The 12,787-nt window shown below is 40.9% G+C and overlaps 1 protein-coding gene across 1 annotated transcript; it reads right to left on the bottom strand.

The window, feature by feature from the left end:
* Positions 1-1,466: 1,466 nt before the first annotated feature.
* On the bottom strand, positions 1,467-10,779 carry GlcT (ceramide glucosyltransferase). Its single transcript, XM_066731648.1, has one exon. The coding sequence runs from the start codon at positions 7,979-7,981 to the stop codon at positions 6,785-6,787; it is 1,197 nt and encodes a 398-aa protein (XP_066587745.1). The 5' UTR covers positions 7,982-10,779; the 3' UTR covers positions 1,467-6,784.
* Positions 10,780-12,787: the final 2,008 nt, after the last annotated feature.

Below are 12,787 nucleotides of genomic sequence, written 5' to 3'. Positions count from 1 at the left end.
ATGCAAACCTTTAATTCTCCAAGAGTATAGGTATACACATACTGGTCTGACAAGAGTCTCGCGCGATTACAAAAATGTTCTCTCTCTCTCTCTCTCTCTCATTAATAACGTTATCTCATTCATTTCTTTCGGATTCGCATTCCCCGTCGCCTCGTCAGGTCACGCATGATTTATCGACGGGCGGAGGGAAGGGGAGGGGGAATAGAGGGGGAGGGGGGACGGTGGAAAAAATTTGGATGAATCGTATGTAACAGGAGAGTTACGCACACAAGCACAGGACTTACTTTAACCCAATACAATATCAAACGCTCGTCGTATTGTAACAGCGACATCGAAAGATAACACGGAACGCAAAGGACATACTTTTATTCTTGCAACATTAACCGTTTGACTGAGAGAGGACAAACGTACATACGTTATCGCATTTTCTGTGCGGCGTTGTTAATTAAGACTGTGTGTGACAAGTATAAGAAACAATTATAAAAATTATAATATAATACAATTTGCCGTTGTAAGCGCGGTAAGAAACGATAATAAAAGTCGACGTTAAAAATTACAAGAACGTATTACATTATGCATAGTATGTTTATACGTGTACGTGTATATATGTATATATACACGTACACACATATATTTATAATATGTACGAGTAAATCACAGAATAGGACAACTTAGGCGCGTCCATACGTAAAAGGAATACTGGATTAAAGTGTACAATTTATCGCTAGGATTCTTCCTCTATAATAATTTTATTTTACGCTGGCAAGAAATTTTCGTCTATCTACAGCCACGAGTGACTCTTGCTTATTTAGCCGCAAACTTGTGTCTAAGCAAATTATATCCTTACAAGGACCAATAAGCCTGGTCTTGGTTTCTTTTTCTCTCACTCGCGCGTTCAAGCTTTCCCTCTCTCTCTCTCTCCCTGGCACACGCGCGCGCGCGCGCGCGCACACACACACACACACACACACACACACGAACAAAATTCAAAACGCGTCTCCATGAATGATATGTCTTTAGTCATTGAGACATTCGCAAATCTATACGAATCGATCTTGAGCCGCTCTAGTTCCAGCGAATCAGGAAGCAGAATTATTATATTACATAATTTTTAAGTTTACAATTTTACCATTTTTTATGTATACATATACACTGGACTTTTACTCGATTTGGTCCGATAAACCCTAAACGGTACAGTCAAAGTCAACCTTTCGATTAATGAACGTATAATACTCTGAACTTTGACCGGACGACCTTGAAGAGCATGGAAAGATTGAAAAAGAAAAGAAAAGAAAAGAGAGAAACGAAAGAGAGGCCACGACTGTATTCTTCGCTAATTCGTTAAAAGGAGAATAATCTCGTTACCACTGTCGAGTCGATTAAGCGTAGAATAATGACACTAGAAATTTTCTAACATTTTTCTTTTTAGTTTATTTTCATTCTTTTTTTTTGTCTTTTTTTCTCTGTTTTTTTGTTTTGTTTTTTTTTTTAATTTCTATAGATAGCCATTGCGAGAAAGGGCCTTTTCATGAAAACTCTTCAAGCGTCCTTCTATACACAACACTAGGTTGAATTAGTTATTATCTAAGAAACTTGCTACTTATATAACTAATTTGATTCTTCTGATTTGTTCGAGGTATCGATCCTATTCGTTTTGTGACCTCTTCTCCAATGCTCGCAGAGTCGCTCAGCGATATTCTAAGAGATAGCTGCATGCATATCATCGTGTTCTTATACTTAGTTGAGGTTTATTTCGGAAAAGAAACGAGTAGGAGAAAGATTGGGGAAGCTGGTAGCTGGGAGGTGGGAGCTGCGAGCTTCGACGTCGCTTCTTGCGGCCAACAACAAATCAAATCCACTTATTGGTATAAATTTCGCTCTTTACGACGCTTGTTCCTATGTAACGTTGGCTAGACGCTTTTCTAACTGTTATTGTATGTATGTATGTAGCGTATGGAGAGATATGTATATGGAATAATCGGTGGGGAGTTCGAATCGATGGCGCGCGACCCAGAGCCTCAGAGCTAGCACTCTGCTACTCCTACGCTATACAATCGAATCGATCTCGCTCGCTCGTGGTAGTCGCGATTTAACCCCAACCCAATAGTTATGCATTGGAATCTTGCAAGGAGAATCGCTAAAAGATGATTAACTTGGCACAAATACAATTAAAGCATTGAAAGTAGCTGCATATAGAAGGGGGGGGGGGATGATGTTAGATTTTCTTTCTTTTTACTTATCGTTTTCCTCTGCTATGGTATTGAGATCTGACTAACTCCAAAGCGCCTCTAGTGGCCATTAGTTAAACTATTTCTTTCCTGAAAAGTCAATTGGAGTATTTAGAGTTACAGCTCACACGTAAAAAATTTATCGTAAAAAGAGTTATATTTGCAAATCGGTATACTTCTTCGGTTGTAAGAAACATTTCATGCAATATTTTGTTAATATTTATTCAAACTCGAATTGCAAAACACGTGGTATCTTTCAGGATTGCACCCCCATATTGGTTTTGACGCCTGGCAGTTCAGATCCCAATAACTCTGACATTCGCGACGAGACCCTTATACCTACACACACACACGTATATATATATATACAACGCGTCGCGGATAAAACTCGCTTCCCTACTAGGATTGACCAATGCACGTTGCACACCGCTATAGGGCCCGTGCACACCAACATAATGACAGTGAGATGAGAATATGTATTGGTGTATATGCATACCATCGGCACAAACTATCGGTCAATTTTCGCAGTTTTTGGGTGCAATTTATTTATACGTATACAGTTACACATTGACACTTCTCTATCATTGTATCGACATAAACTATCGGTCAATTTTCGCTGTTTTTAGGTGTAATTTATTTATATACGTATATAGTTACACATTAAGGCTTCTCTATCATTGTATTTACTACACGGTCCCCATTGGGCGGGTTTAACGAGTTAAAAAATAGGAAAGTTCTAACGGAGAAAATATCATTGTGTGAATTTTAACTAATCTCACTTTATATATATATATATGTATATGCATATATAGAGCTGCGAGAAAGCAACGACTAGCTTTGACTTTACTTTAAACCTCGAGCGCGTGGTATATATCAGTCTATCTGTTTGTAAAAGATATTATGCGATAAAATTAGCTCTAAATGCCAGGATAATAGACGCGGGAAAGAAAGTGCATCTTGAAATATTAATACTTTGATATTGGTATAGTATCGATTCATTATAATATACTTATTACGTATAAGAGAGTTAGATGTGTGTGTGTGTGTGTGTGTGTGTGGTGTGGCGAGGCAAGTAAGGTCCAACCTAGTCAAGCCTCCCCCCACCCCCTCCTTATCCATTTAATTACTAGTATATATTCTCTCTCATCTAAGGAATTATCGTACCGAGCGTCTCCTTTTTTACTCGAAAGTATACGTTAAAAAATATATCTTTTTCTTAGGCATCTACGAACTGCGGAGAGAAAACTATATGATTCGCTATTGATGTGCTTCAAGCCCTATCCCTTATATGTATATATATATATACGCCTATAATAATTTAATTTACGGCTTATCATTAGGGGAAAAATCAACGGGGCTGTATTTTATAATTCATACAAACCAATGATACTAATACAATACCATTTTTCCTTTTGGAAATACAAGTATATAGTACAATATTAGCCTTTTAGAAGCGTACTACGCTTATACACACGTACCTACTATATTATACGAGAGAACACAACTTTTAATACCCATTAACGCGCGCGCTCTTTGTTCCAGCTACACAAGAAACATTAAAGAATTCGATATTCCATAGGAAATAATGAAAAGCAACCTACACGTGCGCGTACGATTCGTTCGTTATTGTCGGTAATGTACTTGATCGGTAAGAAAAACCACTGACGTCACTCGAATCGTTAACGCGTAATTATTAGTTTCTTCCTCTTTTTTCTAAAAATATATCGAGTTATACATAAGAGAGGAGTGAAAAAAACAACGATTAAAGGTAAAAAAGAAAGAGCCAATGGCAAACGGGAAAACTTGAGTATTATGGAAAAAGGAGGAAAATCGATTTTCTCAATATTTCTTGAAGATGCGATATGATGTAGTTATTTGTGTATGTGTGTGTGAATGCATGGGAACGAATCATGAAGATCAAGTATCAACGACGATAGACGTACACCGCACCAATGCGAGATCCAACATTCGTTAAAGTATTTAAACGGAATTTTTCGCAAACTGCGAATTAAAAGTGATATGCATCGATCGATTGTTTACTTTATACTTTCAAATTCTTCCATTCGTTGAAATACACACTATACGTTCTTTTTTCAATTCTACCCAATTTGATAGGGATATTATCACTCATTTCCACTTGGTATCTATATGTCTCAGAAATATTTGTTGGAACGTTCGAAAGACGATGTAGAGAGCAGCAACCAAGGTAGAACAATCGACTTGAGATCGAATTTTTAAAAATGCTATAATATACGAGTGCCGAATTTATAAAATTCATTTAACAATAACCTAAGCAGAGTTCATTTTCTCCCTACTCCGATCTCTTACATCTCGTGTATATGATGGTATAATTGAAAAACAAATATTCCATTCTAGTAAATATATGTATATACGTACACACACACACACACACACGCGCGCGCGCGCGGAGCAAATCATCCGTGAGGTTTTACTTATCCAGTGACACGCGACTATTCATCATTTTTCTGTGCCAATCTGTCATTTTCCTTACGTAGACGTAAACGACCCTGACGCGAGTTGGCGATTGTTGAAACGGAGTCAATTTTGATCATATGCGAGATGTGACGTGTGAGAGAGACTCGGGGACCGAAGATCGTCCCGAGAATACAAACAATAGCCAAAGTAATTATTGCACTTTGGCATGACTTTTCTCGGAGAGAAATTATCGATAGGAGAGGAGGGGGGATAGCTAGAATCTACGAGAAAATTCCTAGCCGCTCCGAGCCAACCATTTGGAAAGTGATTTTCTCGGGCCGTTAAAAAGTTACGAGCATGTTCGTACTTGCCAGTGGTAATTTACTTGGCATTCCTGGGCTTTGCACTACTGGGGCAACCGCCAACCGTGCGTTGATAAGTCAGTGTCATTGAGACGGCTTGCTCAGGGGTGTCAGGGGACTTGGCCCGGCCCGGTCCGGCCTGGCCTGGCCTGGCCTGGCCTGGATGATAAATTTACGATTCCAAGTGTTGTTGGTAGGTGTATATATACTCTAGCTCTAAACCTAGGCCAGGTTTACTGTAAAACGATGCTACTTGTCCTATCCTTCGCTCTCCTCGATATTAATAACATTGGTGCTAGCGCAGTCACCTTCAGCTTTTTCATCTACATAGAGGGTGCCGCTCGCGGTGTAGTCCGATACGCGCATACCCAGTTGACAGTTGAGCAACGCCAATGCGTCTCATATTCTCATTTCTCACTGAGAGAGAGAGAGAGAGAGAGAGAGAGAGAGAGAGAGAGAAAAAGCCGACGAGAAAAATTCGTCTACAAACTCTATGCTCTCGGATTTCGATGCAAGACGCAAGACGAAGTTGCGTCCGCACATACCGAGTTACAATACATAGACGCATTAGAATGTACAGGTGGAAGCGTCCAACCTTTCCCATAGAGACACCACTACCACTATCCCCTATCATACTCTTCCGTTTTCGCTAGGCCAGTGTTATATACTTTTAAAAATTGCGCTTCGTGTTTAGTCGAGTTTTTCAATTAATATTATATAGATAAAGCTAGGCTGTCCATCGTGTGTAGCAAAGGAGAAGAAAACAGGGAAGAGGATGTCTGTGCTACCCCTATAGGAAATATTCCCCACTCCCGACTCTATACGCATATACCAAGTTACATTTCTCATACAATGTAAACAATTTATTAGCGCGCTCTTGTATAATTCGGAATCGCATATCATTGATACACTCGCCTCTCTCTCTCTCTCTCTCTCTCTCGAACAATAAAAATGTGAAAGATCGCAGTTTTCCTCGCTCCTTCTCAGAATTAACAAAAGGAAACGCGCGAGGGAGGGAGACGAACGATCGTTAACAGTTTCTTGAGGACGAACCAGTCGAGTCGAAAACTGATTCATTTTTAACTATATATCGATTATTTATTACTTGTGTGAATAATAAAGCAACACTGGCCGCATATGCTCGAAACATTTCTCTCACGCGACGGGTACTCGGTTTCGCCTCTTGCCATGATAATATTCTAAGAGGCAATTAACGATCGCGTCGTCAACGACAAAACTAGGTTTTTGTAAAAATTGGAAAAAGTAAAATACGAATAATAATAAACTAACAAAGTATACGGAGTCGGATGGTGCGTGTGAGAGAGAGAAAGCGTCGATGAATTCATTTGATGCGGTGGTGGTAAATTATCGTTAATATGCATAGAGAAGAGACACACCCGTCGCTCGCACGCACGCACGCAAGTACACATAAATACACGCATACAGATGGAACAATCAGCGGTACACGCCCAAGTTAAAGAGGAAAAACAGGCATGATCTAGATCCAGATGTAGACGTAGATCCAGAGGATAGGGCGTAGGCGGATAGGCGTTGTCGTCGTCTCGCGAAAGATTCTTGCAAGATTTGATAGGGTCGGGGGCATGCATGGCATGTATATATATATATATACATAGAGGTTAGAAGATGGTCGAGAATGAGGAGGAGAGCGGCGCGGGTTGTTGCTCTCGAGTGCACGATCGAGGCTGGCCGGACTCGGCTGGAGTGTGGCCCGATGGGATGGGAAGGGTCGCGAGATCGTCAGTACTTGACTTTCGCCTTCACCTCCTCCGCTATGCCGCCCCACCTGAGCCTGTAGATCCTCGAACGCCACTGTATAAGGGGATCCAGAATAGCCTGGAAGAAGAGGTACGGCCTCGTAATCTCGCTAAGCAGCCAGCCGCACACAAACTCTAATTTGTTAAAAGGAAGCGGTCCATTCTGGACGACGCACAATAGCGTCCAATCGAACATGAACCATAAAAGTACGTGCACCAAGTAAAAAACTAAAGAGTCCCAGTCGAAGAGTATACTGGCGGCCCAGGAGGCACAGGCACCGTTCAGCAGGCACTCGCTCAGAGGCTCCAGGATTATGGTCGTTGGTAGCATGGCGACCCTGAGCTTTGCCCACCGTCGAAGCCGTGCCTGAAAGCTCTGGAGCTCGCAATAGCCGCTGTTTTGGAGGGCCGGCTGGGAGGAGACTGTTATCCTCCAGCCACGGTCGGCCAGTGATTTCGCGTAGAAAAAGTCTTCGGCTAGGTACACGCCGAACGTCCGAAGACCGCCGACCTCGTCGATCGAGGCCTTCCTCAGGAGCGCCGACATCCCCGTGTGACAGTTTATCCTCAGCAGGTCGGCCGCCAGATACATCCTGGACTGGACCGTCCCGAAGAAGATCTTCTCGTAAGCCGCGGCGAAACCTTCTCGGTCGCACGTGAACGGCATCTGGTGAACGAGAGCCACCTTCTCCGTCATGTAACTGGCCATGTCCAAAAGAGTGTCCTCTTTCATTCGGATTCCACTGTCGCTTATCAGGATCAGCTCGTATTTCGCAGCCTCGTAGGCAGGTTGCATATTGTTGATCTTCGGATTCACGCCGACCTTGTAACCACCCACGAACAACTTGGAGTCTATTTGAGGATAATTTTCCATGAGTTTCCTAACGAGCATCAGCACCGGATCCGAATCGTCTTCCACGCAAAAGAGCAGCTCGTATTTTGGGTATTCCATGGTGAAAAAAGTCTCAAGGTTATTGAAGAGATTCGGATCGACGCCCATCAAAGGTTTTATAACGGAGACCCCTGGCAAGGGAGTCTCGTAAGTCGGGCTCTGCTGAATCTTCCGATGAAGCTTCCAACGGCCGGATATCAGAGCTAGCACGTGAACTATCCACATCACTGTCCAGAATACCATAAAGAACGTCGCGAACCCATACAGGGTGTACACCATCGAGCTCATCTTCGAGGAGGATGATGGCTCTCGATTTTCCCCTGTCTCCTCTGCCTGCTCCTACATGTATATATATGTATATAGCTACCTCTCCTCTATTCGGATCACTACGAATATCTGTCACACACACACACATACACACACGCACACAGCTCTAAACTGACCGTTCACCCCTTCAACCCTTTCCTCTCTCCGCTTCCCTCTCGTCTTTTTCTTCTTCTTCTTCCACGTCTTCCGCCGTTCCCCCTTCTACTCCTCCTCCCCCCCCGTTCCACCATTCGCGATTGTGCTTTCTATCCTGCACCACTATCCTTCGTCGATTTACCCCAACTTAAAATCATCGCTCGCCTCTCCTCGCGTGCACTCCTTCGTTAATAGCGCTGCTTTCATCGAACAATCTCCTTAGTCATTTGATTATCACAATATCTATCCTAACCTATCACATTGGCGAATATTAGTTCTTCATCCAACATAAGTTCATGCTGCTCTTGCTAATGTTCATCACTGCAGCGCGAGCAAATTATCATTGACTTTGAAAACTATCATTGTTTGGTAAGTCCTTCTTAATTCGGCGTTACGACGCAAACACGTCGTACTACCTGCTGTCTTTAGCAGCTGCCGCTGCTGTTTGCGTACATTCACCTGCATATTTCTAAATCTCCACCGACGCGCGTGCCAAACTCTAGAAATACCACCACAATTTACTATTTACGAAACTCGTGCCTCGTTAACTCGTACTCTCCTTCTCCTTCTCCTCCTCCTCTTTCTCCTCGTCTTCCACCTCCTGCTCTCTTCTTCTTCCTCTCCGTCTCCCTTGCTTTCCCTCTCTTTTTCCTTCTCATGCGCGACTTTTACTTTCGTTTGCCTCGATAATAGCAGCGCTGACTCAACGAGCATCCAACGAAATTTGCTTCGTCATTTCTCCATTTCCCGTCATGAATGAACTCTGTATCCTTTTATACTGTCCCTCTCTCTCTCTCTCTCTCTTTCTCTTTCGTGCTATTAATTTTTACTTCAAAACGCATCTAATCTTACGCAACAAAACGAACGCACAGATATACTCTCTCTCTCTCTCTCTCTCTCTCTCTCTCTCTCTTTCTGGAACGATGGGTTTCTACTTTCTGCTGCAATACAGAAGCAACTGTCGGCGTATGTCAATCTTCAACGCTGGACGATCTGGATCTCACTCCACCTTCTATCTCCACTCCAAGATAAAACAGCCAATAGAGTTGTGTTACTGCACTGGTAAATACACACGCGCGTACGCACTTACGCACGCACACACACACACACACACACACATATATATATATATATCAAAGTTTAAAAATTAAAGCCAAAAGTTGGTTATGTAGCTCGCATTTTAGCTGCCAAGCATACTATTTCAGACGTGGCGGCAGCAATGGACCTTCGACTTCATTTCAGACGTTTCATGTTGCGGTTGGTCAATTACAAAGCAGTAAGATTATCGATTAAAATATCCGCGCGTCGCGTCGAGTCTCTCAAGGAGTGTCAGGTGAGATGGACCGACATGCCGGACACTCGTTCACGCATTCTCGCCGGGTCTTATCTTGCACGTATAAGCTCCACTCGCCGCGAATGCGCATCCCTCCTTTATCCACATCCTGGAATATAGGATGATAACGACCAAGGTGGCGTCGCGGTCCGCCAGCTTCCTTCTTTCCGTTCAATCCGTGTATAAAAATACGTGAGAAGCGTGCCGACGGGAGGCCAGTTTCCGTTCGATTACACAGATCTATATCTATGGATGTATGTGTGTCTGTGCTCGGCGAAGAAACGTCTCGTCGAATTAGTGGATGCTCTAAACGAATAAGGCCGGTGTACTATGCTCCCTCGGTAATCACTATGTATATATATGTATTTTGCAGTAAAGAACCAAGATTGGTTGATTGCTGCCAAGCCAAAAAAGCTCGCGCGTTCAAGCATTAGTGGGTAGCCAACTCCAACAGTGTTGCCTCGAAAACCACCCTTGTCCTTGTGTATTTAGCAGCGCATCACTGACGTTTACAAGGCCTTTTCTACAATTTTCTTGCTCAGCATTGAAATATTCGATGCAACGGAGCATATCCTCCACCGTGTCGCGCACTTTAATACAGCGATAGCTATCTATTTGTGTATGTGCTTCCGGTTTTGTTCTTTCGCTCCTGTCGATTGTGTATATCGTATCTATTATGCCTGCCTGTCTGTCTCTCTCTCTCTCTCTCTCTCTCTCTCTTTCTCTCTCCCTCCTTCCCGACGCGTCTCTTTCCCTCTCCCCGCGCAGATGAAATTCGGAATGGACGATGGATATCGCAGGCGCCACTCTTAATTTTCTCAATGTCTACACACTTTTGCTCTTTTCCATTTTCTATCGTCGCCGCCACACCACTCGATCACCCATACTCCCTTTCGTTTGTCTCAGACACTACATTCACGCTGCACTTCTTTCCATCTCTTCGAGGTATTCGCGGTTGGAGCTGAACCGACGCCCCGGTTAATTTTACACCTTTGCACTAAGGTCCAGAGAGGAGATAGAGGACGAAAAAATCCCAAGAATTACGAAGATTTTGAGAAGCAGAGCTATCTCAGGAATGCAATAATTGTGACAGTCGGCACTGGTAATATTGGCATCTATTTTCCTTGCCTATATGTTTCTGGCTTGTCTCTTTCTACCGGCCAACAGTCCCTTATTGTTAACGTTTCCCTCCGTCGAATTATGACCGCACTCTACCGAGTACTGACAGATACTGACGTATAAAACTTCGTTCCTCCACTCTGTCGACTGTTCTGCTTTAATGGACTTGATAACTGTGGCCCCCGCTCTGCCACTGCCAAATGCCAAATGCCACTAAGCCCACCACCAGGCACCAAACCAATACCCAACTCAATGCCACTACGACCGTGCATGTGACAGCCGGCGCGGCGCCTTGGACGACGTGTATGTTGTACGAGTACGGCGCATAGCCACCTGCGGCCAACTTCAAATGCAACGCTATCAATTTTATACTTTTTACCTCTCTGCTCTTATACGTTTTCAACGAAAAAATTATCACAGCGAGTTGTATAGTTAAGTAAAAGAATATTTTTCTTACTGAATTGAACTGGTTAAATTATAGCTTCATATTAGTAGCATTCAGTAAAGACAATAGTTGAGGGAGCGGTGTATGTTTTTGGGTATTACTCTTAGATCCTATAATGCTATCCAATAGAAGCAAAAGTTTAAAAAGAATTACTCACCACCCATTAGAGGAACTTTTCGTCTACAAGGTTGGCAGCACTGAGAGCACAAAGAGTTTTATTCAAGATAGGATCCCTATAGCCATTTTCTGCAACTACTAACACATACAAGGTACATACATGTGTTTTTGACAGGATGAGGTTAACTGAGAAATAATTCCAGTGAGAAAATAGGAGCAAGATATAGTATAGAATTGGAATACTTGGAAAAATATATAAGAAATATTAATAAATGGATTTAATTGGTTTTTGTATATAATTAATGAAGAATACTTTATTGTCACATCGCATTGAAGAATGGAGATACAATTAGATAAGTTATCATTTATTTTTATATATCTATCAAATGGATAAATTAATGTAAGGGCAAAATTCTTTGTTCAAATGTGGCTTTAATTTTTGCAGATTAACAAATTATAACCTGATGATTGACTTCGATGAATAATCTATAGGAAATAATAAGCCAATTGAGTTTTTCCATTGATGTATGGATGGACTTAAATTTAGCGAAGACTGCATGCTCAAATCTACGTACCATTGTATCCAGCTGATTAAACTCATATTTACATAATTTAACAATGGCATTAATATGAGTCGCACTTTGCTAGAGCATAATATTGGATATGAGAATGAAATTGTTTGTATTGGGAATAGTTTAGTATCTTATATGTATGTACAATGTAAACACACAAGTGAGTAACCCAAAATTATCATATTTATTATTATGAGTTTGTAAGTGTTAGGTTTGGTTAATTATTTATAGAAATATCAATCTATTTTGTGCGATAAAATCTGTTATACACATATGTATAGGTAACATGAGTTAATGTATCTTTGAAATTTATAGGTCTAATGTTGAAAAATATGAATTAACTTATTTGGTTTACTATGGTATGTATATAGTAATTCACATTAATTCTATGTCTATATGAAAGGATCTGAAAATAATAACATATAATTGTATAAAGACAATATGGGCATAAATACTATTCGTTTATTTACTTTATAAAACACCTTCATTTATAATTACAAATTGGAGCTGTTCCTTCTTTTGTAAGTATTTATTTTTTATTACAATCAATTTATCTGCAATATTTGTTGAATAATCTATTATGATAGCTGGAATTTCCTTGTTATTAATAGTTTGCACTTCTGATCCTCTGCTACCAATATTAAGTAATCTATTTACCATGCTCATTCTTACTTGATTTATCAATTCCTTTATGTCCATAAACTCTTCCATCAAATTTAAAATCTAGAATTCTGTATTTCCTGTATTATTTAGTTCTTTTAAGTTACAATAAAATTTATTTATTTCGTCGTTTAACATTTATATTTTCTTTCTTTTATCTCTTGGTTCATAAATGCCATTTTGTAATTGTTTAATTTCCTTATTGCTATCTTTTAATAGCATTTTTATAAAGCCTAATAAAATATACAAATATTTGTTAATTGTATATATATTTAATTCTATTTTGCAGGAAACTCAGAGAGAAAGAGAGATTGAATCGACATTAATTTAAGAAATATGAAAACAATTATTTGGAATTAAGGCAAGACATGGAATAGATATGAAAG

This window comes from Prorops nasuta, unplaced genomic scaffold (genome assembly GCF_024137725.1).
Source record: "Prorops nasuta isolate Cenicafe-Biocafe unplaced genomic scaffold, Cenicafe_Pnas_1.2 PNAS00009, whole genome shotgun sequence".
NCBI classification, from domain to species: domain Eukaryota; kingdom Metazoa; phylum Arthropoda; class Insecta; order Hymenoptera; family Bethylidae; genus Prorops; species Prorops nasuta.
The sequence above is the reverse complement of the archived record's forward strand: the minus strand, read 5'-3'. Positions and strand labels throughout refer to the sequence as shown.